At 44.8% G+C, this 24,553-nt stretch overlaps 1 protein-coding gene across 1 annotated transcript in view; it reads right to left on the bottom strand.

Moving 5' to 3' along the window:
* CHRDL1 (chordin like 1) overlaps positions 1-24,553 on the bottom strand; it is a 45,618-nt gene that overhangs the window by 1,194 nt on the left and 19,871 nt on the right. The window contains exons 5-10 of the mRNA XM_063141864.1: positions 22,807-22,900; positions 19,789-19,856; positions 14,568-14,742; positions 8,022-8,216; positions 5,576-5,743; positions 3,808-3,897 (exon numbers count right to left, since the gene is read on the bottom strand). Of these exons, the coding sequence (XP_062997934.1) occupies positions 3,808-3,897; positions 5,576-5,743; positions 8,022-8,216; positions 14,568-14,742; positions 19,789-19,856; positions 22,807-22,900 (790 nt within the window). The remainder of the gene's footprint in view (positions 1-3,807; positions 3,898-5,575; positions 5,744-8,021; positions 8,217-14,567; positions 14,743-19,788; positions 19,857-22,806; positions 22,901-24,553) is intronic.

Genomic DNA, 24,553 nt, shown 5'->3' with positions numbered 1-24,553 from the left:
TATTGTGGGATATCATGGGCTGCTAGATGGCAATGTGTCATTGAGCATTGCCTAGAGGGGAAGTTTTCAATTACAAATCATGTGGTTGCTGTTGGTTGCTGGCTAAAAGGAGCTGTAGTAAATTTGGAAAGACCCCAGAAGAAGAAAGCGTGGTGAGGGTGTGGGTTTTTCCCTTAATGTAGAGATGCTAATTAACCCTTCAAGCCATTTGCAAGCACCTCAGGATTCCAAATTGATGAAAATATGCCATACGTTCATGTCTCCTAAGAGATTGATGTTTTCCCCAAAACATTGGGTCTTCTCGGTTCACACAGCTATGTCTATAACTCGAGGATTGTAACCTTTTATGTTACAATCCTTGAGTTATAGACGTACCTGTGTGATACATTGCTTATGCAAAGGGATTATCACTCCCTTTAATAGCAATCTCAGCTTTGCAGTCTTCTACATAATTAAAGCTGCAAGCATCCAGCCTAAAAAAACAACTATAAAATCTGAATCCTCCCTCACCTCCATGTCTTCAAAAGCTGAAGTCAATTATTGGAGCATGTATCAACATTTTCACATGTAGATTACTTTTTAAATCACAATTAACCAAAAGTCTGGGAACATCATCAGCCCACTCAGATAATCAAAATACGGGGCATTTCTGTAGGTCCATGCAGATCCACCAGCCCTCACACTTAGCCAAAATATTGCTATCCTTCACTGCTTTGCTGTGATACCGTTCTAGAATTTTTAGACTGGGGTGCAGTACGAGATTGGGCACGAGTGAAGAGCGTGACTTGGCCAAAGATTCATGCTGGATGACCATAGCTTGCTTCATTCCTCTCTACCTACTTCCTCCTTATCAGGAGCCCCATAAAGGGCATCCTTCAGTTGCAGGGATTTCTCTTAAAGGATTATTCTGAAAATAAAGAAGGCACTGATTGAATATCTGTTACCAAGCAAAGCCTGAACTAGCAGTGACGCCATTCACTCAATTAGCAAGATTATCAGTAATGAAAATCTTCTGTATGAGCGTTTTGAAAAGAGCTGCACTGCATGATTTTCTGTAACTAGAGCTGTAACTTATTCTGGTTTTATGGGATTTTCAAAGTTTTAAATTGGGTTGTTATATTATGGTTTTAGTTGTAAAGTGCCCAGAGAGCCCAGGCTGCTGGGCAGTATAAATATGAAATAAATAAATAAATAAATAAATAAATAAATAAATAAATACATATTAGTGGCTGGTACCCATTGGAGCTGGTGGGGCAGAGACCTGAATGTAGGCGGAGCCAAGGAATTGTAGTAGGCGGAGCCAAAACCTGAAACCTGGCCAGGGAACAAACAGGTCAGCAGGTGTGACATGCTGAAAAGGAGCAGCCCTTGAACGGTTGCATTCTATGCTAACTAGTTTCTGGACCCACCGTAAGGGCTGCCCCACATATAGGGTGCTTTACAGTAGGTCTTGAAGTTGCTAGGGAGACATCTGGAGGAATGCACGAACAGAGGGAAAAACTTTCCTTTTTATAGCCTAGTCACCCAGAGGAATCTATAAGGATTACTCTAAGGACTGTAAACGAAATTCCAACATCGTAATTTGAGAGCAATGCCCACCCACCCACCCCCGGCAGCATAGACAAGGAATGGTAGGGCGATTTAGCCTTTGCAGCGGTCAGGTTACGATTTGGCTCAAAGGAACTGTGTTTTCCACCCACCTCTGCATATCAGAGATTTCTGGAACGGACAAGACATGGGTTAAGAGTGCCTGAATTTGGCAGCGATTCTGAACTCCCAGTACACTTCAGCTCTTGACTCGCTCGGCGAACGTATAAACAAATCAGAGGCTGAAGTGAATCCAGGAATTGTTTTTCTAGTAGAATTGAATACGTAGACTGCGCCATGATTCACACGAATGAAAGTCAGAATATTTTCCAAGTGTCGCATCCGATGCTAGTCCTACTTAGAGTAGACACATTGAAATGTTAGGATAACATTGGCTATGATCCAAAAACTGCAGCCCTGGAATTTTCTTGGTATGGCCATACTGGAAAATGAGCTTGTTAAGACCAGTTGATTTGTTAAAAGTGCTGGATCTTGAGAATTTTGTTTTAATTTACAGAATGGTTGAACCTAAATGTTTAATGATGGTGGCATATTTAATCGGATCACAGTGCAATCCTATATACATTTATATGGGTGTTAAGTCTTGCTGAAATCAGTGAGGCCTACTTCTGAGTAGACAGATATGGGATTGCAACCTTAGTGTATAGGATTGCACTTTTTTTTCGTTTAAACATGCATCGGATTGTACTCTTGGACCCTGTTCAAACAACATGCTAAAGCCACAGTGGTTAAGCAATTTGAGCCAAACATTATGGCTTAGCATGTCATGCAAACCATGACTTTGTGTGGTGTGTGAACTATTTCCAGCACCATGTACATTGATGGTGCTATATAAATAAATAAATAAATAAATAATAATAATAATAATAATAATAATAATAATAATAATAATAACCATGGTGGCTACATAACCCCAGTTTAAACACACTCACTAACCATTTGCTGCAAAAGAGTTAACGGCCTAAACATGGCTTAGAGTGTTGTCTGAACAGGCCCACGGTGTGCAATCCTAGCACGTTCAGACCCAAAACCCCAAACTCCTACAACTCCCAACAATTCCCAGCCAGCCATGCTCGCTGGGTTATTGCTGGGGGATGCAGAGGTCCATCAGACGAGCATTTTATTGCACCCTTGTTACTGGGCACTCATGGATTTTCACGGGTCCTTCTTACAACATCTAGCTTCATCACACCAGGGTTATACTGTGCAATCACTGCGAATTGCATGCAAAGGACTCCGAAGTTTTCCAGCTTATAATCTGCTTTGACTGTGAAGTACTCCCATGCATCCTGCCTTAATTGTGCTTCTTAGCCAAAAGAATCGACCTATTTTGCTACCTGTTTAGGAGCGAATCATTTGTTGTTTTCCGAGCGGCCAGGAGGAGGATTTGATATGGTTACAAATTAAACAAATGCCTACATCTGTGTAAGTTTTAAAGATAAAGTCATAAAAATTGGCACAGCAATAGATATTAAGGAGAACTTTAAGCATATCAAATTTGAATCGGATTGGGTCATCCGTTGATTTTTTAATGATTTTTTACATTTCTCCCCTTAAACCCTTTTCCTGGTATACAAAGGATCTTAGGACCACTGCTGCCCGGAGTGTGATTTAGCTAGCAACAACAACAACGACAGCTTTGTACTGTAGGGGATAATTCAAGGGAAACAGGTACATGGGATGAAGCCTATCATCTGCCTCCCACGCGTCTCCCACCCCTTCTAACCTTCTTTGTGTGACAACAAAACCATCCCAGTAAGTCTGTCTTATTTTTTGAGATGGAAGTTGCTGCTATCTCCTGCTGTGTGCAGGAGGAGCAGCAGGATCAAAATGGCCCACTGAATGGGTCATGCACAGGTTGTTTACTTCCTCTTTTGAAAGGGACAAACACCCGGGCGGAGAAGCAACGGTAAACAAACACGATTTCCCCCTGTGTGATGACGCTCGTAGGACTTTTTTTCTCTCTCTAAGCATGCATAGGTTGCTCTCTTCGAAGATTAAGAATGCAATTCTGTGCACACTTATCTGAGATTAATTCCCACAAAAGTCAGCAGGATTTACTTTTGATTTACTCGCATAGGATCTCTCTTTCTCTCTCTTTTTGTGTGTTTGTTTGTGGTGTGTGTGTGTTTGTGTGTGTGAGAGAGGGACTTCACATCTTATGTTTGTAAAAAATGAAAATAAGTAGGTTTGACTTACTCAGAGTAGTCCTTGTGATCTGCTTGAAGTGAGGAAGTGCTTTGAATTCATCCTTGGCTACTGTCTCTGTATCAAAATGACTCAAGATACCTGCAGCAAAACAGTTAGAAGAGCACACTCAGCGAAAGACCGGTCTCCCATCGCTCGTGTTCATTGATGGCACAACTGACCCACTGGTTATCTGAACCACGTTGCGTACAAATCATTGGCTAGATTTTCAGTGTGCCTTAATTGTTTCCATTTGGTTCAAGGGCAAACCGAATGATCTCTTACTAATGGTAAGCATCCCTTTTTGCCCGTCCTCCAGATCGGCTTATTTACTTACGAGTAAGTGTGCATGGACCTGACTCAGATTGGGATCATGGTGATCTGGGAGGGTGGATTTAAGCTTTGCTTCCTAGTCCCAAAATTCAACCCCCCTGTGGTTGAATTTCCCCTGCTCTATAAAAATCCCATTTCCCCTGCTCTATAAAACAAAAACAAAACACCCCTGGGAAAGTGTTCTTAAAAGATAGAAATGAAATTGGAGAATCATGATGCTGTCCAAAGAACAAGGTAAAAACCCATGAGTAAGGACTCATGTGTGCAGAAGAAATTTATTTATTTATTTATTGCATATTTCTTTATTGCATTTCTATACTGCCCAATAGCCGAAATGACTCATGTTGAAAAGCTCAGAGAAAAAAAGTAAAACACACACACACACAAAGAAGAAGAAGAAGAAGAAGAAGAAGAAGAAGAAGAAGAAGAAGAAGAAGAAGAAGAAAGAGGAGGAGGAGGAGGAGGAGGAGGAGGGGAGGAAGAAGAAGAAGAAGAAGAAGAAGAAGAAGAAGAAGAAGAAGAAGAAGAAGAAGAAGAAGAAGAAGAAGAAGAAGAAGAAAGAGGAGGAGGAGGAGGAGGAGGAGGAGGGGAGGAAGAAGAAGAAGAAGAAGAAGAAGAAGAAGAAGAAGAAGAAGAAGAAGAAGAAGAAGAAGAAGAAGAAGAGGAGGAGGAGAAAGAAAAGAAAGACACGATCAGAGGATATTCCGTGTGGTGTTCCTTTTGGTCCTAAGAATCTCAGGATCCTGAATTTGTCACCCAGTAAGACACCAAACCCCATGGTTAAAGAAAACAACAGTGGAAATACAGACTACAAACATCAACAACTTTGGGACAACAAAAGGTTTTAAATTTTCCTAGCTGGAGAAAGTATCGACTGCCATGAACCACTTCTACCTTGACAGATTTACAACTTGCAGGGTATGTTCCTTGTGCCCTCTGAATGCTCCCTCTCCATCCCCAAATGGCTTGAGCCAAGGAATTCACAAATGAGTTTATGAACCCTGGCATCGTCTTGATTCTTTCTGAAATCAGTGGAGCAAATCGTATGATGCATCAGGGTGACTGGCCCTGGATGCCACCTGGGCCCTTTCTACACCTAAGGGTTATCCCAGGAAAATGGCGGGATCGTCCCTGCCTGCTCCCGGGATCCCCTGTGTGGCATTTGGATGCACAGGGATGATCCCAGGACAATCCTGGGAAAAAGGCAGGTGTAGAAACAGCCCTAGACAGCCATCAAAAGTTTATTTATTTATTTGTATTTATTTATTACATTTATATCCCACCTTTTTTCCTCCAAAGAACCTCACGACAACATGGCTGCCTGGGGACTTGCTGGGAATTGTAGGGCTTTTGTCTCCCTAAACATGCGTAGGGTTGAACCCCAACACAGCTACCTCTCCACCCCTCCCTCCTGCTTGGTCATGGAAAGATAATGTGCTCTGCTCACCTCTCCTAACGGTCCACACATGGATTTCTACCTGTGGTGGCTGATCTCTCTCCACAGCTATTTTTCGGGTAGTTTCTCCCTCCTCTGTGAGAACAGCTTCATAGACTGGAAGAGTCTCTTCGCCACAGTAATAGTCTTTACCGGCAAGGTTCTGACTTTCAATTTCTTCTGCAAGAGAAAAAAAGGGATGCATCGAAATCTGATGGATTGATAACATCTTCACTCTGGCTTTTCTTCAAGGATTCCATGGCAAATCACATACCCCTCCCTTTTATCCCTCAAACAGCCCTGTGTGGTAGGTTATGACTACGGGTGTGCTCCGCTCTGTTACGGAGTCCCTGATCCGAAGTGGAGTGGGCCGATCCGGACCTCTGAAGCCCGGTTCTGGAGCAGATTGGTGGAGGTCCAGATTCGCCCGAAGTGGTTCGGAATGGTCCAAAGCAATTCGGGCCGTTCCGAAGCTTTGAAGCGAGGTAAGTGGGGAGGGGAGCTTACCTGGCTCTCCTGTCCAACGTGGTCTGTACTGTGATGGCAGCAGAGCCAGATAAGTGGAGAGGGGAGAGGGGGGACTTACCTGGCTCTGTTGTCCGCCACGGTCCATGCAGCAGCTTCAACTGCCACCCACGCCTAAGGCTGGAAATAGGCCTATTTCCAGCCTTACGCATGGGCGGCAGTTGAAGCCACTGCATGGACCACAGTGGACGGTGGAGCCAGGTAAGTGGGGGAGGGGGGCTTAACTGGCTCCATCATCTGCTGCATGGACCACGGCGGAGGCGGACAATGGAGCCAGGTAAGTGGGGGAGGGGGGCTTACTTGGCTCCACCATCTGCCACCACTGAGGTCCATGTGGTGGCGGATGGCGGAGCCAGGTAAGGGGGGAGGGGGGCTTATTCGGACCCCATTTTGTCTCTGCTTCCCCAATTACCTGCCTCCACTGCCTGCTGCAGAGGCAAATAAGTGGGGAAGGGGGGGGGAAATGGCATCCGAATATCGATCCGCACCTCCGAATCTTGCTCTGGATCTGGTTCTGGATCGGATTGGGGGAGGTCCAGATCGGGATTCGAAGCGGTTCGGGGAGGGCGTGCTTCACCCTATTAAAATTAGAGTAAGCTGTAAATTAAATTTCCTCAGTTTACATTATTATAGGCCAACTAGGGGATGGTCAGAAAAAAGCAAAATGCAGAGAGAGGCAACACAGACCTCTGTTGCTTGTTCTCATCATCTCCACTCTCCGACTGATGGGAATTATTTAGCATTGATGCCTCCTGTTAGAAAGGCAGTTGGCAGAGAAAAACAAAAGGCAGAACAGAGTGAGTGTTTACCAGTCCACCCTGCACGCAAGGCTCAAAAGGAGACCACAGCCGCCTTTAGTGAAGGAAAGATGAAACCGTTTACTCACAATAGTCTTGCATATAAAACGAAGGCACAGCACACAGTTCCAAAAAGCAGAGTTCGTTCAGTCCATTTTTGTGCTGGTAACAACTTCAATAGTATGGAACATTTTAGGGAGGTTTCAGAATCCCCCACCAGGCTAATTTTCCACGGACAAGCGAGAACCTTGTTTCGCCTGACCTTTGGGAATTAATTACTTTTTTGCTCCACAGTATTTTACCGCTGTGCTTCCTGTTGTGGTGGTGTTGGTGGTGTTGATGGGTTTTTGTTTGTTTGCTTCTATTATAGTATTTTAATTTCTAAACTCTGTGACATGTCGGGCAAACATTGGCCATTTATTTATTAATTTAAAACATTTCTTAGCTGCCTTTCCGGGCAGAAACCCTCCTAGGTGGCTTTTTTTCCCTTTGTAATACTTATATACTGCTTCATTGAATAAAATCTCTAATATTTAAACAAGCAAAGAACCACGAGGTGGCTATTTCCCTGTGCACCAACCTATAGAGTGCAACCCCTCTCAGAAAATACTAGAACCCAGGGTCATCCCATGAAGCTGATTGGTGGGAGGTTCAGGACAAAGGGAAGTATTTCTTCACACAGTGCAGAGTTAAATTATGGAACTCTCTACCACAAGATGCAGTGATGGCCACCAATCTGGATGGCTTTAGAAGGGGGTTGAATACATTCCTGGAGGTGAAGGCTATCCATGGCTACTAGCCCTAATGGCTCTATGCTACTTCCAGGATTAGAGGCAGTAAGCCTGTGTGCCCCAGTTGCTGGGGAACATGGGTGGGAGGGTGCTGTTGCACCATGTCCTGCTTTGTTGTTCCCTGGCCGAGGGCTGGTTGGCCACTGTGTGAACAGAGTGCTGGACTAGATGGACCCTTGGTCTGATCCACCAGGGCTCTTCTTATATTCTTACATGCCTACTCAGAGTTAAGCCCTGCTCAGTTCAAAGAAAAAAAGATGGCCGCCTCAGCGGCTGCAAGGACTCAGGCTGAAGCCGGGGCAGGCGGTGTCCCCTTTAAGTCCAAAGCAACGCTGCCATCCCTACCTGGGCAGATCTTACAGCACTTCCCTTCGATTTTCTTTGGCTGCTTGCAGAGGTATCTCTCGGGGCAATTAATCTTTTTGCATTCTTGCTTGGTGACATTGCAAGTACACAGCACACACTCCACAATTCCGTAGGATCGGAGGTTAGGATGCCAGGATTCTCCATGGGAGTAGGTTTTTCCATTCGAAACGCACACTGTGGCCAAAAATGAGAGGGAGGAGGAGGAAGAGAGAAGAAAAGTAGACCTTACATATCAGCAACAGGGATACGGTGGCTGAAATCTTGCTACGGGGCTCCCTGCGGCTGGGCGCGTGCGCTGAAGTCCCTGATGGTGAATCCCTGACTGTGCACAGAACATTTCCCAACTCAGAAAGTCATACAACCTTTCCTGCATGTCCCATGCAATTTTGGATGTGGCCAAGGAGACAAAAACAAGGTTCTTGGGTGCTACAGAATAAATTATTTTCTTTCTCTGATCTTGGAAATGCCGTTCTGAAATGGCTAAAATCGCATTTTTTATTATTATGTATTTATTACATTTAATCCCACTCTTTTCCTCCAAGGAACTCAAGTGGCATACATAATTCTCCTCCTGTCTATTTTACCCTTAAAGCTGCAGGAGCTCTGTATTCTTGACCAGATACAAAAGAGGGCAAGGCTCCTGCAGCTTTAACTGTTGTGATGAAGAGGGAGTTTTCACCAGGTTCTCCATGTATACAAATGACAGATGCATTAAAAGCTTAATGGTGCAATCCTATACACGGCAACTAGAAGTAAGCCTCAGTGAAATACTCCCAGCCAAATGCGTATAGGATTGCTAGCAAAATGCAATTATTCTTTTTTTTTTATTGGGTTGGCATCTGGCATTCACGATAGTTAGAAGTTTGTGGTACAGCCATACACACCTAGCTGTGAGAAATCTGCGAAGCAAAGCTTAGAAACAAATTTGACTGGCCAACGTCCAAATGTGCCTTTTGAGCTTTTCTAAACATCTGCAGTGATCTTCATGGTTGCTGATTTGGAATGTCAGGAATCTGGAGTTGGGCGGTTTGGAGCCAAATGTGTGACAATGAGACCATCACTTCTAAGGGAGTCGCTCAGCCAATGAGACACAACGTCCCCTCTTCCATGGGAGAGAGTGAACTAGCAAGCAGATCAATTTCAGCCTGATCCCAATGGAAACCTTCAACTTATGGCCTTCTGCAGCATTTCCACTAGTCATTGCTAATGCTCCCTCCACATTTCTGCCAGCTAGAGTTGACTAGTATTAGAAAAACCACAACAATCAAACAAGACTGGAGCGTGTTCAGAGGAGGGCAACGAGGATGATTAGGGGTCTGGAAATAAAGCCCTATGAGGAGACTGAAAGAACTGGGCATGTTTAGTCTGGAGAAGAGAAGATTGAAGGGAGACATGATAGCACTTTTCAAATACTTGAAAGGTTGTCACACAGAGGAGGGCCGGGATCTCTTCTTGGTCATCCCAGAGTGCAGGACACGGAATAACGGGCTCAAGATAAAGGAAGCCAGATTCCAGCTGGACATCAGGAAAAACTTCCTGACTGTTAGAGCAGTATGACAATGGAACCAATGACCTAGGGAGGTGGTGGGCTCTCCCACCCTAGAGGCATTCAAGAGGCAGCTGGACAGCCATCTGTCAGGTATGCTTTAAGGTGGATTCCTGCAGTGAGCAGGGGGTTGGACTCGATGGCCTTGTAGGCCCCTTCCAACTCTACTATTCTATGTTTCTATGATTCTAAGGCTATTGGAACAAGTGCTGTATGCTAGGGCTTTTCATAATGAAAAGAATGCATGTGCAGAGTATCACTATGGAGGATGAATGAATGAATACATTTTTTATTGTTACAACCTTTGGTTACAGCAATGACCACTGGAAGCAGGAAAATATAAAATACATAAAAATTAGTAAGCTAAGAGTAACTTTTCATCTCTACCTATAAAGTGGAAAGTATGTGTGTGTGATGTACGTCTGGAAATGTTTACCCACTTCGAAATGAGTTAGAAGCTTGAAATTTGGCATGCTGGTAGGTCTGGCTATACAATGTACCAGAACAATCTAAAAACACAGAATTTGGTGTTTTAAGTATTTTTTAAAAAGAATTTTAAAAAAGTAAGGCTTATGCCTACAACTCCCAGCATGCCTTGGGTGGGAGGCCAGATTTACCAGCCTTTGACGGCCATTGTGACTGCATGGGCACGTTGCTGGTTCTTGTAATATCATTCCACATAGGTGGTGGAGAATAAGCTGAAAGTTTAGGACCTGAAGTACACCATGGCCAATACGGTTGCCTTTTAATGGAATTAAACAGAAAATCTATATTCTCCAATTCAGGCCAACATTACTGAGTAATCCAGGTCAACCCCTACACATAATCCTTAGGGCTCATCTACACCAAGCAGGATATTCCACTATGAAAGTGGTATGAAAGCAGTATATAAGAGGCAGGAGCCACACTACTGCTTCATAGTGGTATTGAAGTGCACTGACAACTGTTGGGGCCCATGACACATCCCATTTGCTGCTCTCATACTACTTTCATAGTGTTATATCCTGATTATTATTATTATTATTATTATTATTATTATTATTATTATTATTTTATATAGCACCATCAATGTACATGGTGCTGTACAGAGTAAAACAGTAAATAGCAAGGCCCTGCCGCATAGGCTTACAATCTTGGTGTAGATGTGTCATGGCCCCCAGCAATTATCAGTGCACTTTAGTACCACTATAAAGCAGTAGTGTAGATCCTGCAGTGCACTTCAATACTGCTCTAAATCAGTAGTGTGGCTCCTGCCTTTTATATACCACCTTCATACTATTTGCATAGTGGAATATCCTGCTTGGTATAGATGAGCCCTTAGGCAGGCCGTAAACATCTCCTCTCTGAGGGTTTTTTTGACAGTTATGCTCCCAACTCAATAAAAGTCTAACATTCCAACCACTACCTATTGGTGGGGGTTTTTTTTTTTTAAAAAAAAATACCCAATATGGTTGCCTGTAATTTGGAGAGGGGGGAAAGAGATTTTGGGGGAACTCCCAAATTGGGGCAAAGGGTGGGAGGGAGAAAGCAGATTGCTGGGGTTAGCATGACTTTCTCCAGCTAGAAACTCTAGAAACCCATTTTTAATGGTGTGCTGCTTTTAATGATGCGCTGGTTTTAAACATTTGAAATAGTTGTATGTATTTTATGGTGTTTTTATTTGTGTTGTACTCCTCTTCGATCCAGAGGGGGTGGGTAACAAATACTACTACTACTACTACTACTACTACTACTTCTTCTTCTTCTTCTTCTTCTTCTTCTTCTTCTTCTTCTTCTTCTTCTTCTTATTATTATTATTATTATTATCATCATCATCATCATCTAGAGAGAGCACCCCCTTCTCTGTGTATGTACAATAGGCCGTAAGAACCTCAAATCCTGTGGCAGTCATGCCTGTGACCTTTTGAAGTTACCTCTCCAGTTAATTAATAACACTGACGCTAATTGCATTGAACAAAAGAAAAGGACCCTGTCAGCATTCTTTTTTCCATTCGGGGGAAAAAACCCAAAACCCACACGCTTGGACTTTCTGCAAAGCGGCGCCCCAGCCCCTGAAAACTGCCCCCGTTGTGGGACCGCGCATGGGAAATGTGCTATTAATTTGGAGGCTTTTTATGTACCGAAGCAAATCAGTTAGAAATTGCTTTGATGATATCTTTGTGTGTGAACTGGGGGTCGGAGACACGGCAGCGGGCTGGGATTTCTTGCTTTGAGATCCAACATAAAACATTGGCCAGGGACGAATGTTATTCCATGATTGTTCAGGTGGATAATAAAGACTCTATAGCCAACATTCCTTCAGTTAGTTAATACCTTAAAAGATTAGTTGGCCATAAATCAAAGGCTTTCAACATGTTGCGGGCCACTTCGAAGAGCCCATGGACTGTTGGTTTTGTGCAGAATTGCTTTCTCTACATCCAAATCTTTTTAGTACTCTGGAGGGTTTCACCCTGCAAACCTTCAGGGCCTACTCACACAATCCTCCAGCTGGAAATCATAGGCATATTTGGGGGCAGTTGGCCCATAGGGTCCGGTCCTGCTATGCAGGGTTATTACGCCTTTAGTACAACTTGAAAGTCTTGCGCATAACCAGTTGCACTGTTAGAGTGTGCAAGTTCAGGGCTACAAAGGCTATCAACCCCTCCCCCCCAAATGACCACCAAAGGCAGTGGTAGATGAGGAGGCTAGTGGTAGGGTGGGCAACAGGCCTGGTGACAGCAGTGGTGTAATGGGGCCAACTTTCTGGGTGCAATCCTATCTGGAAACCCGCCAGCCTCTGGGCAGAGCAGGAAGAGCGTGGAGGAGACCTTTGCCTTTGCATTTCTACTGCTCTGCATTTTTGCTAAATGGTTGTTTTTGCCTGTCTAGCTGGCGCTCCATGGAGGGGGAAGGGAAAAGGCTGTGGAGAGCTAGGGATAGCTTGTGTCCCTGCTTCCCGCGATCCCCTCCCTGTTCTTTTCCCTCCTCTTCATGGTTGCCTTTGTGACCTCGGAGAGGCAGCAGGCACGGTTCTCTCCATGCCAGCTGCAAGAGGAAGGGGGAAAGGGTGAGGAGCTTAGACACTTGGATCCAAGATCAGAGCTCTCTCTCTGACCTCAGATCCAGGAATCTGAACTACACTACCCTCCTCCCACAAATGCTGTCTAGGGGCCATAGGATTGCTCTCTTAAGTTGCAAAATGGTTCCATTGGTTGTGGGAGGCACATGTTGGCGATATCGTAGGTCCACCAGTGGGCCCCCCTGCAGGGGTATGGGCCTTGGCAAATGCCCCATGATGATAATCTCTGACACCAGCCCTGACTGTACTTGACAGAGAAATCAACAGCATGCCAGAATACTGACACTTGTATCGTAAGATGTGCAGGAATCACAGAGACTGCAAAGGACAGCCTTCCCCAACCTGGTGCCCTCCAGTTGTTTTGGATTACAACCCCCATCAGCCCCAACCAGCATGGACAATATTCATAGATGATTGGACCTGTAGTCCCAAAAATATGGAGGGCCTCAGGTTGGGGAACACTGGCCCAGGAGTCTCCACAGCCACAAACATGCCATTGGGGTCTTCTTGGATGAGTGTGAATCAGCACTGGACCTAACAATTCTCCCAGATTTTTTTTTCAACCATTCTCCTTCAACCATTCTCCAAAGGAAGTGAGGCAGGTGGCTACTAGGAGGAGGGCCTTCTCCGCTGTGGCACCCCGGCTGTGGAATGAGCTTCCCAGAGAGGTCCGCCTGGCGCCTACACTGTACTCTTTTCATCGCCAGCTGAAGACCTTTTTATTTTCTCAGTATTTTAACACCTAAATTTAAACTTTGCTGTTTTAATTCTGTATTTTAATCCTATATCAATTTCTGCTGTGTGGTTTTATCCCGGTTGTGCTTTTTATATTGTATTTTGTATTTGGGTTTTTAGATTGTTGGATGTTATATTATGTTTTTAATGGTTTTAATTTTTGTGAACCGCCCAGAGAGCTTTGGCTATTGGGCGGTATAAAAATATAATAAATAAATAAATAATAATAGAAAAGAAATAGCTTGTGAAAAGGTATTTGAAGGAGAAGAACATTTTGGAGAAATTCTCATGGGTTGGGTTTGGGGTTCTTGTTCTTACCTTACTTAGGAGTGTGTGTGCAAGTGTCCTGCTTTTCATTGTACAACCATCTCTCTAGCAGCCTGCAGCCTCCTTGGCTGCCCACACGTCACTTAAATCCCAGGGGAAAGCATCACAAGGTCATTCTTCCCACAGGGCCTTTTCAAATCAAGAAATGCAGGCAGCCTGGGTGGCTGCAGACCAATGGGGAGATGTGTCATAGAAAGAAAACACACATAGCACCTTTGGTCCACCTCACAGTGATTAGGCGAGCTCAAAAAACGCCACCAAAATACGCGATAAAACTCCCCGAGAACGAGGCAGAATAATGGAAGCCTCTTTCAGAGGGGAAGAAAACTTTCAGGAAATCGGAAGACAGATTTTGGTACCACACTGACCCCTCACACCTGCATTGTGGAGGATGCAAAATGAAGTCCAGGCTGCCAAAACCCCAGTCGATGCTGCTTTCAATAACAGTGTAAAAGCCCCACAAATCATCAGGGGAAAGGAAAACAGTTGCGCTGCGACCCCTGACAGTAGAGAACAACCTGAGAGAAACTTCTCTCACTGGAGAAATTTGGCGAAACTGGCCAGTTCTACACCGAGCAGGATGTAACACTATGAAAGTGGTTTGAAAACGGTATATGGAATGTGTCCTGGGCACCAACAGTTGTCAGTGCACTTCAATACCTTTATAAAGCAATAGTGTAGATTGTGCCATGGTCTCCCCAATTTCTCTGCCCACAAATCGGGTGGAAAATTTCAAGAGGCCATTTGTGCACAGCTCTAGGGTGAATGTTGCTGGCTTCTCCCCCTTCTCCAGCTCAAACCCTCTAATGGGTCAACATCTAATCAGAAGAGCATCATTAAAAAATATACATCTCTTTACCTCGGCCGTGTTTATGTTTGCTGTTGAGGACAATCTGTACAATGGTCCCAGAAGCCTGTTGCATGTCTTGTAGGGCTCCTCTGTTACTTCTACCACCAGTGAATCGTGGGACGTTGGCCGTTTGCCTGGGATTGTTGGGTGGTCCTTCATAATGGGAGCGATGAGGAGAGTGCCTCTGGGGAGAGAGAGGGAGAGAGAGAGCAGGAATGGGAGATTCTCATGAGAATGAAGGATTTAGGAGGGAGTTCTTAGGACTTTTGTTCCAGAGCATCTGTTGTCAGGAATGCATTCTAAAAGGATAAGCTGTGTCCAAAGGCATAGCAGGGTTTGCAGCAAAAAACAGTGAAGGCCCTGTAACACCTTAAAGGCTAAAACACTGATGGTGAGGAGAAGGTTTGTTAGGCTAGAGCCAACTTTGCCCAATGCATGTAGTGGTGAATGGAGGGGGCAGTGTGGTGTAGTGGTTAGAGTGTTGGAGTGGGACTCAGAAGACCTGGGTTCTAGTCCACCACTGAGAAGGCCCTCTCCTTTGTTGCCATCCTCTGAGCTTCCCTCAGAGTAGGCACCCGGAGGAGGACCTTAGATGTTGAGCATAGCGTATGGGTAGGTTCATGTTGGGAATTGTTCTATGCCTGCCCAAAACTATCTAAGGATTACTCCCTACCTGTATGAATGTCCTAGAAATCAAGTCAACTTCCAGAGCATAGTTGTAAAAAATGATGGAGGTGGGTGGGAGCCAGTAAAAGCATATTTTGAAAAGGTCCAGGGCAGGCATCAGGACTGGTCTCTGCCAGGGGTGGAGGCAGGGGTGAGGATGCTAAACTTGGCTTTGCCATCACATCTGGGATCTGTAAAAAATTATTCCCCTTGTCAGATTAGTCAGCGGCTTGGATTTACTTTCCTTGCAGAGTTAAACGCGCTTAAGCCCATTGATTCCAATGGGCCTACGCTCGCTTAAGTCTGTTTTGGATTATGTCCATTATTTTGAGCAATGAAAACACACACACACGCAACTTGTCAGCCTTTGTTTGCTTTTGTTAGGTTTTGCTTCTAAGATTTCAAAATACTGATCCTTTGCTCCAAATTACACTGTTATAACAATCAGTTATGCTGGACTGAAAACCTGACAGTTTGGTTTTATAATGTAGACAGCAAAATCACTGCAGAGACAAGTTTAGTTCCTCGGTATGAACTTCAAGTCTCCCCCCTCTCCCTCCCGGGAAGAACTCTGCTCAAAATGTAAGTTAGGGCGGGGGGGGGGGGGGAAGGACATTCTCTATCATTACCTGCCAAAGGACAAAGGGCTATTGCAGCTTTTACCAACTGGCTGACCTCAACATGTATTGGACTACAAATCCATCCCATCACCCCCAGCCAGCATGATGTAAGTTGTAGTCCAACACATCTGGAAAGCATTAGGTTGTGGAAAGGCATAGGAAGAGGCATGCTGGATCAGACCATAGGCCTATTTGCCCTCTATGGGAAAGCCCAAAGTAGGACATGAGCCATCATCCTACGTCCATCTAATCCAGCACTCTGTTCACACCATGCAGGGAAAATCCACTGGTAGGACATGAGTGCAACAGCACCCTCCCACCCATGTTCCCCAGCAACTGGTGTACATAGAGGCATACTGCCTCTGATCCTGGAGATAGCATAAAGCCATCAGGGCTAGCCACTGATAACCTTCTCCTCCAGGAATTTATCCAACCCCCTTTTAAAGCCATCCAAATTAATGGCCATCGCCACACCTTGTGGTAGTGAATTCCATAGTTTTAACTATGCGTGATGTGAAGAAGTCCTTCCTTTTATTTGTCCTGGATCTCCCACCAACCAGTTTAATGGGATGACTTCATTGGGTTCTAGTATTTTGTGAGAGGGAGAAAAATGTCTCCCTCTCCACTTTTTCCACACTGTGCACAGTTTCGTACACCTCTATCGTGACTCCCCTCAGCCTCCTTTTTTCCAAGCTAAACAATCCCAGTTGTTGTAACCTTCCCTCATAGGGGAGATGCTTCAGCCCCTTAATCATTTTAGTTCCCCCTTTCAGCACCTTTTCCAGCTCTTCAATATCTCCCTTTTTTTGGCGTGGTGGCCAGAACTGTACACCGCATCAGGCATTGAGTTGTAATCTGCTTCCAATACTGGAGGTAATGTATAGCCACCATGACTACTAGTAGCTGTAAACAGCATTATCATCCATGGATTTGTCTAATCTCCTTTTAAGGAAAGGAAAGGAACCTCTCGTGCAAGCACTTGAGTCATTGCTGACTCCTAGAGGGACGCCTGCTTTCGCTGACGTTTTCTTGGCAGACTTTGTATTGGGATGGTTTGCCATTGCCTTCCTCAGTCGCAGTTCCCTTTCCCCCAGCTAGCTGGGTACTCATTTTACCGACCTCGGAAGGATGGAAGGCTCAGGCCACAGCTAGACCTAAGGTTTATTCCTGGATCGTCCAGGGTCAAACCTGTTCATCTAGGTGACGCACAGGGGATCCAGTGCTCAGGCAGGGGCGAACCCTGGATGATCCCAGGATAAACCTTAGGTCTAGCTGTGGCCTGAGTCGACCTGAGCCGGCTGCCTGAGAACCAGCTTCTGCTGGGATCGAACTCAGGCCGTGGGGAGAGTTTCAGCTGCAGAAACTGCCAACCATCACTATTAGCAAATTCTATACTTCAACAATAGCTGGATGAAGAAGCCCTTCCTTTCACCTGTCCTGAGTCTCCCACCATTCTGCTTCATCAGATGATCCCAGGTTCTAGTATAACCCACTTCCTCCACACCGTGCCTAATTGTATATGCCTTTATCATGTTCCCCCTGACTCGCCTTTTTCTTCTAAACCCAAAAGGCCAAATGTTGTAGCCTTCTCTTGTTGGGGAACTGCATCATCGCCATAGACTATCCTGGTTGCCCTCTTCTGCACCTTTTCCAGCTCTTATACTTTTTGGGTTGCCCGATGTGGCAATGGCCACCAACCTACAAGGGTTTAAAGGGGGATTAGAGAATGGAGGATCAGGCTGTCCATGGATAATAGTCACAATGGGCTATTCGTGAGGAAGACTGGGATAGAAATAAAACCAATAACGAAATAAAATCCCAGTTGCTGGGGAAACCAATCGGAAACAGTGATCAGAGCACTATCAAATGCAACGTCTTGGTAAATTGAGAATTGCCAAGGAAGGTCAACACAATCACATTTGGCTTCAAAAGAGGAAGCTTCCCCAAAATGACAGGGATTGGTAAAAAGCCAAATGAAAGGGGAAACTCAAGAGAATTAGATCTCTTCAGGAAGTGAATTAGACCAAAGCACGGAGGATAAGACTATCAATGGCTACTAGTCATGATAGCTACATGCACCTCCAGTATCAGAGGCAGCATGTCTATGTACATCAGTTGCTGGGGAACATGGGTGGGAGAGGGCTGTTGTACCCATGTCCTATTTGTGGGTTGGGAGATTCTCATGAGAATGAAGGATTTAGGAGGGTGTTCTTAGGACTTTTGTTCTGGAGTGTCTGTTGTCAGGAATGCATTCTAAAAGGATAAGCTGTGTCCAAAGGCATAGCAGCGTTTGCAGCAAAAAACAGCAAAGGCCCTGTACCACCTTAAAGGCTAAATCACTGATGGTGAGGAGAAGGTTTGTTAGGCTAGAGCCAACTTTGCCCAATGCATGTAGTGGTGAATGGAGGGGGGCGGCAGTGTGGTGTAGTGGTTAGAGTGTTGGACTGGGACTCAGAAGACCTGGGTTCTAGTCCACCACTGAGAAGGCCCTCTCCCTTGTTGCCATCCTCCGAGCTTCCCTCAGAGTAGGCACCCGGAGGAGGACCTTAGAAGTTGAGCGTACTGTATGGGTAGGTTCATGTCGGGAATTGTTCTATGCCTGCCCAAAACTATCTAAGGATTACTCCCTACATGTATGAATGTCCTAGAAATCAAGTCAACTTCCAGAGCATCATTCAGAGCAATGATGGAGGTCGGTGGGTGCTTGTGGGTTCCCTATTGGTGCATCTGGTTGGCCACTATGGGGCTGTGTTGATGGCACCGCGTCCCCCCCAAATCCCACAGTTTTGCTCCTCCAGGGTTGTGCTGAGTAATCCCCATATGAAGGAGCGAGCCCAGGATTTATAACCACCCCCGTCCTTCCCTGGTTTTCCCCCACTTATCCCCTTACGCACTTCAAAATGTTAGATGTCAAAGGCTCCCAGGCAAAAGGGAAATCCTCCTCTCCACACCAAAGGCAGCGCAGGGCATTCCAGCAGCCATTTGGTTCACTGGCCCACCTCTTGCCGTCTGCCCAGGTGGGCAGTGACCAATCAGTGGTTGCTACCTGCCCGGCCATGCCTCCACATCAGGGATGGAGCGAGGTTAGATACCTGAAGGGCCATGTTCGCCTCTCTCCATCCTGAAAAGTCAGGGTAAATCCCTGACTTTTAAAAAGTGAGGCTTCTCTGGAAAGCCCCATGATGGCTTCAAGGTGGCTGCTGTGTCATATAATTGATGTAGCACCACCGTGGAGCCACCTCAGGGCTTCCAGACCATATAGACAGCCCCTTTGTGAACAGAATGCTGGACCCTTTGGCCTGATTCAGCATGGCTCTTCCTATGCTTTTATGCTTTCCAACATAACACACACTCCACACACACACAAAAAAGGGCTCTCCAAACTTTTTGCTGATTCAGTGGCCGCAGAAATGGATATAGAAGTTGTTTTGATTGGCACGACACTCTACTCCAACCGCAGAAATAAGCAATCTTCTGCGTTTCCTTTGCCATAATTATTTTGCTTAAACAAAGGATGTTTCCTATCCTTTCCCTTCGCCCTGAAGACAGGGCCATGAAATGTATGCTTGCCATTGTTTGCATTTCAGCTCTTCATGGGCTGCAAAAAAGAGAAACCGGGGCCTAAACAGATGGATGAAATAAAAACACAGAAAAAATAGAAGATGCCAAAGAGGAGAGACAGAGCCGTCCTCTCCGAATTTCAAGTCGCTGAACTCGGAAACCTGCCACTTTAGTTTCCAAGGAATTTAGTCAGCTCCTCGACTTCCAGAGAAGGTCTTCATGACAAAGCTACCACATCAGCATCAGCCAGACGTTCTCAGATTGAACCAGGATGGGTGTGCAGTTAAAAACACACATACAACAGTCATCATTTTTGCTAAGGTTTGCTGTCAGCTCATTGGGAATGTTCTTTCCTTTGGGATGAGATCATGGACTTGACTTACAGCTTCTCTGTTGGAGGGCTGCCGGAAGATGTCCCCGTCTGAGTTGCCCCACGTTACCTCCCCATCACCTGTGTATAAGAAACAATACTGACATGTATTACTGGAGCCAGTTGTGATATCCCAAGATGGAGGGGAACGAAATCCAGAAGTGTAATGTCAACACACACTGCTAGGAAGGAGGGAACCAGTCTTTTTCTGGGCCATGACACTTTCACATCCATCCCATCCTGTTTCTGCAGTAATCTGCAGTTTTTGTTAAAAAAAAAAACGTGCATGAAACTTGCATTTAAATACCTATCTAAATATGTAGTTTTCAATGTGTTTTCACTCAAAAGCTACATTTCCAAATGCATTTTTCACACACACATACAGAGTGAATGCACTGGAACATTCTGAGAGTGTTAAAGCCGGTCGATAACTAGGTTCTGATTCATACATTAGTCCAAGAGGTATGGAAAATAAAGAAATAATTCAAGGGATGCTGAAAATGTAACAACTTCCCCATCTTGGGAAAAGCAGAGACGATGGAGGTAGGACATCCCATTAGCAGTTTTGGATGGCTGGTGAGAACTGGAATTACTTTGCTCAGGGCTGCAGAACTTCAGGTCCAGGCACCAAATATGGCCCACTAGGGCTCCCTCCTGTAATACAAATCCAGGAATGGAGAACAGTGATTTTTCAAACAAAAGACTTACAGGACCTTGGACAGATCACAAGGAGGTGGCTACTTGGTCCAACAGAGTCCCAGCTCCAACTGAGTGCTTTTGTCTCTCTTGGCCCTGAGTACTCCACACCTCAAGCTCCAGCCTCCTGCTGAAGGGAAGATCCTTAATGGGGCAGCCCTTAGCCCTGGAGCCGAACACTCCATTGCCTTTCTGTTACTTCCTTGCACTGTTAAGTGGATATTGTTGGGTTGGAAATGCCTAGTATGATGAGTCCCTCAGAGGAGTCCAGCTGAAGAGGAATGGTCCAAAGCTTCTAGGACTTCCAGGTTTAGGGTGGCCAGGTGAAAAGGAAGACAGAGCTATTGCACTTTTAATGGTAGTGTCAAAGAGGGAATTTCGGCAAGTATAGCTTGTCATGTAAGTGACACCTGCTGAAATTCTATTCTTCTCCTCAGCTGTTAAAGATGTAGGAGCCTGGTTTTCTTGTTTTGCATCTGGCCACACCATCTGGTGGCCAGATTCAGGCTCAGTAGTATGGTCTGTACTTCTGCAGGTGGTACTGATGACCTGGGTTAATTTGGTTCTTCCGTTTCCTTGTCCAGGTTATGACTAGTGCTTGAGGACCAGGTCATGACAAAACCACGTAATTCTCATTCTCTATCACTCTATCTCTTTCTCTGTCTATCTCGTGATTTATTTCTCTATTTCTCTATATAACAGCCCAATCCATACAGCAGGGAAGCCATTTAAACTCATTTCATTCAGTTGAAAATGGTAAAACGACTGAATTGGCTGTTATATACCCAAGAACATAGCGAACGCTGCTATGTGTGGCAGAGCAAACACTATTCAGACTTCCTAGGACTACAGACTGACCAACAAATCATACACCAGAGATTTTGCTGATATTTTCATGCGTACAAACTACTCCATCAGAACCACACAGAGATGACCAAACTGTACGTGCCAACATGAAGGGAGATTGATTGCAATGACAATGATAATGATTACAACAACAACGATTTCAATGGCACTAATATTTTTTTTCTAAATCTTGGATTTGATTACTCGAAACAAACCTGAATACCATTTAAATAAAAAAAAACATTCAGCACTACTCTCTTTACTTGCTTTCAAACACTAATTGGGGTGTGGCATAGATGGTGCAGACAGACCATGGTTGGATTCTGAAAGTCTGACTCCTCAGCTCAAAATCCCGCTCACCGTATAAGGTTATTCTATACGCCAACGTCCCTCAAAAGCTAAAAATAGCAGTTCAGGAGCAGTGTCTGTTAATTGGATAAGTAGCTACTGTTTACATCAGCAAATAGAAAACATGTATAATGAACTGTGGTCAACCACAATCTCCGATTGTATATCTATAGCATCTCTCCTTTCAGACTGAATCATACGTTCCTTTGTATTGTGAGGCCTTCCACTAATATTTATTTAAGGACAGGACAAGAGCCCTGCTGGATTAGATCAAAGGTCCATTTGGTTCCTTAATAGGATTCCACAAAAAATGTGGAATTACGTGCTTTTCTTGGTAGACTCTACTATGTTTGTAATGTCTGTATGTGTATTGAGCTTGGATGGCTATCTAAGGAATTCTAGTATTTTCGTTATTCAGCCAAGCTTGCACAACTAACTCATCTAAATCCTGCCATTTCTGCTCCTATCCTGATATTGGTTCAGTGAACCTTTCACTTTCCGAGGGGAATTTAAATATCCCATTTGTAATGTTGGAGCACATGGAATGATGTCACTTAACCCGGAGGGATGGATTGGAGCCCCGGTGTCATGTCTAACCCTACTGCCCCTGTTTTGGGAGAAGATGTTTCAGCTAATCAATCAGAATCAGATTCAGAACTAGGAAGACGCAGAGTCAGACACCAGCCAGCCTGTACCAGTGGGGGAGGAAGCTCTCACGGGCGATTCCCCAGTTGGGAGTCAACCCTCTCCACAGGTTATCTCCTCAAGGCCAAATCCTACACACTCAGTGGGAAGTGAGCTTTCTTCCGGAGGTGAGTGTCCTGATAAGCTAGCTGATGCTAGGGTCTGCCGGAAACTGAAATGCATGGCGCGGAAGGAAGGTGTGAGAAAGTCAGTTAGATTATGCCAGAACCGGCCTCCACACCAGGCGCTCTAAAATTACGGGCATTTGAGAAGTGGCTTCCTATTCTTCTTGAACGGACAAGCTGTCGTGTTTCTCAGAACACTCCTGCTTTCGATGAGAGGCAACACGACACCCGGGAAGGCTGGACTTTGTTCTAGCTGCTAGAAAACTGTGCTTAACTGCTGGGCTCACTCAAGACATTGATGAGTTCTGTGGACAATATTTGTTTGTTTTTACCTCTGCAAGCTGGGCAGCATGAATCAGGCAAGGACACTGGAGAGGAGCAAGTTAATTTGGGACATGTCTTCAAGCCGCAGTATACATTTCCTTCCTGCCATTAAAAGAAAGAGAAACAACAAGGAGACCAGTTAGTGCACGATAGAAACACGCTGATCCATACAGCAGATGGTTGCCACGGCAGCAAAGGATCCGAAGAACTTTCTTTACCTTTTATGAAGTGTTCTTTAATTAATTGCAGTGCTGCTTAAACAAGACAAGCTGTTGTGCATCTGAATGAAAGAGCTGGAATCCTCATGCCATTGACCTGGCAATAACACGGATTCAAAGGAAGGTGGCAAAAGTTGGCAGTGCATCTTTTCGGATCCCTACAATGCTAGGATGTGAGCGATAAGCCAAAACTCCCCGAATGCCCTATTCTCGTGGCTTTCAGACTGTCTTTGGGGGAAACCCTGAGATTCCTTGGAAGGTGATTAAGGGTTTCGTCAATGAGATCATTAATGGCAGATAAGCTTGCCAGAGAGTAGAATTAGGAGATCATTTTGTAGAGTTCAGGTTTTTTTTTAGTGTTTTTTTTTATGAGAACTGAATAAAGTTCACAACACTCTTCATAAATAGGATGAAAAGAACTTGAGATTTTAACAAAAATTAGAAGTGGGAGACACTGAAATGGACAGATTTGTCCATCCAGGCTCAGGGCATTGAATGCTTAGTTTTTCAAAGTCTGGCTTTGAAACTCTTGTGTATTCAGCTATGGTTTTGGTGCTGAGATAGGGTGGCCATCGCTTTGTTTTCTAACAGGCTTCTCCTCTTTAACATCTACATGACAGGAAGGTAAGTCATGGTCCTTTCCATAATGGGAATAACTGGACCTATTGAATTTGGCTGGTGTAGAACGGGTGAGAATTTTGTTTCGGTTTGATATTTGATAAGAACTTACCCAAATTTGCAGATTTCTGAATAAACAGGTTGGAAAGAACTTCAGATCAAATATATCTGAAGGTCAGAGAAACCCAAGCGGAAAGATTTGGCCATCAGTGTTGAGATGCTCTCTTTTAAAATGGCGAGGAGAACAAAGAACCCTATTGGTTCCAATACACAGCTGGAGATATTTATGAAGAATATTTCGGGTTATCCCTAACTTGTGTTTCGTATGTCATGTCCATCAGAGGTGAGGACCACCCTTGTTAAACAATAGTCACCAAAATCCCTGTCTAGATTTAAGACCAGGATTTCTGCTGGGGTGATTAAGATGATGATATTTTATTATTTATTCAGTTATATATACCCTGCCTTTCCATAAAAAAAAGGTGGTCAACAGTAATAAAACCAAGATTATAATATGCTTCATTAAAACAATCATAGAAACGAATAATAATTAAAACAAAGGAAAGGAAAGGAACCTCTCATGCAAGCACTGAGTCATTACTGACTCTTGGAGGGACGCCACCTTTCGCTGACGTTTTCTTGGCAGGCCTTGTAGCGGGGTGGTTTGCCGTTGCCTTCCCCGGCCGTTATTACCTTTCCCCCAGCTAACTGGGTACTCATTTTACTGACCTCGGGAGGATGGAAGGCTGAGTCGACCCAAGCCGGCTGCCTGAAACCAGCTTCCACTGGGATCAAACTCAGGCCGTGGGGAGAGTTTCAGCTGCAGAAACTGCTGCACCGTACCCAATAGAACCTGCTTCAGTAACAGAACAGCTTACAGGCCAATGGTCTATTTGAATAAAAATGCCTTTGCCTGTCA

This window comes from Elgaria multicarinata, chromosome 15 (assembly GCF_023053635.1).
Source record: "Elgaria multicarinata webbii isolate HBS135686 ecotype San Diego chromosome 15, rElgMul1.1.pri, whole genome shotgun sequence".
NCBI classification, from domain to species: domain Eukaryota; kingdom Metazoa; phylum Chordata; class Lepidosauria; order Squamata; family Anguidae; genus Elgaria; species Elgaria multicarinata.
Note: the sequence above shows the minus strand (reverse complement) of the source record. Positions and strands in the feature narration are given on the sequence as shown.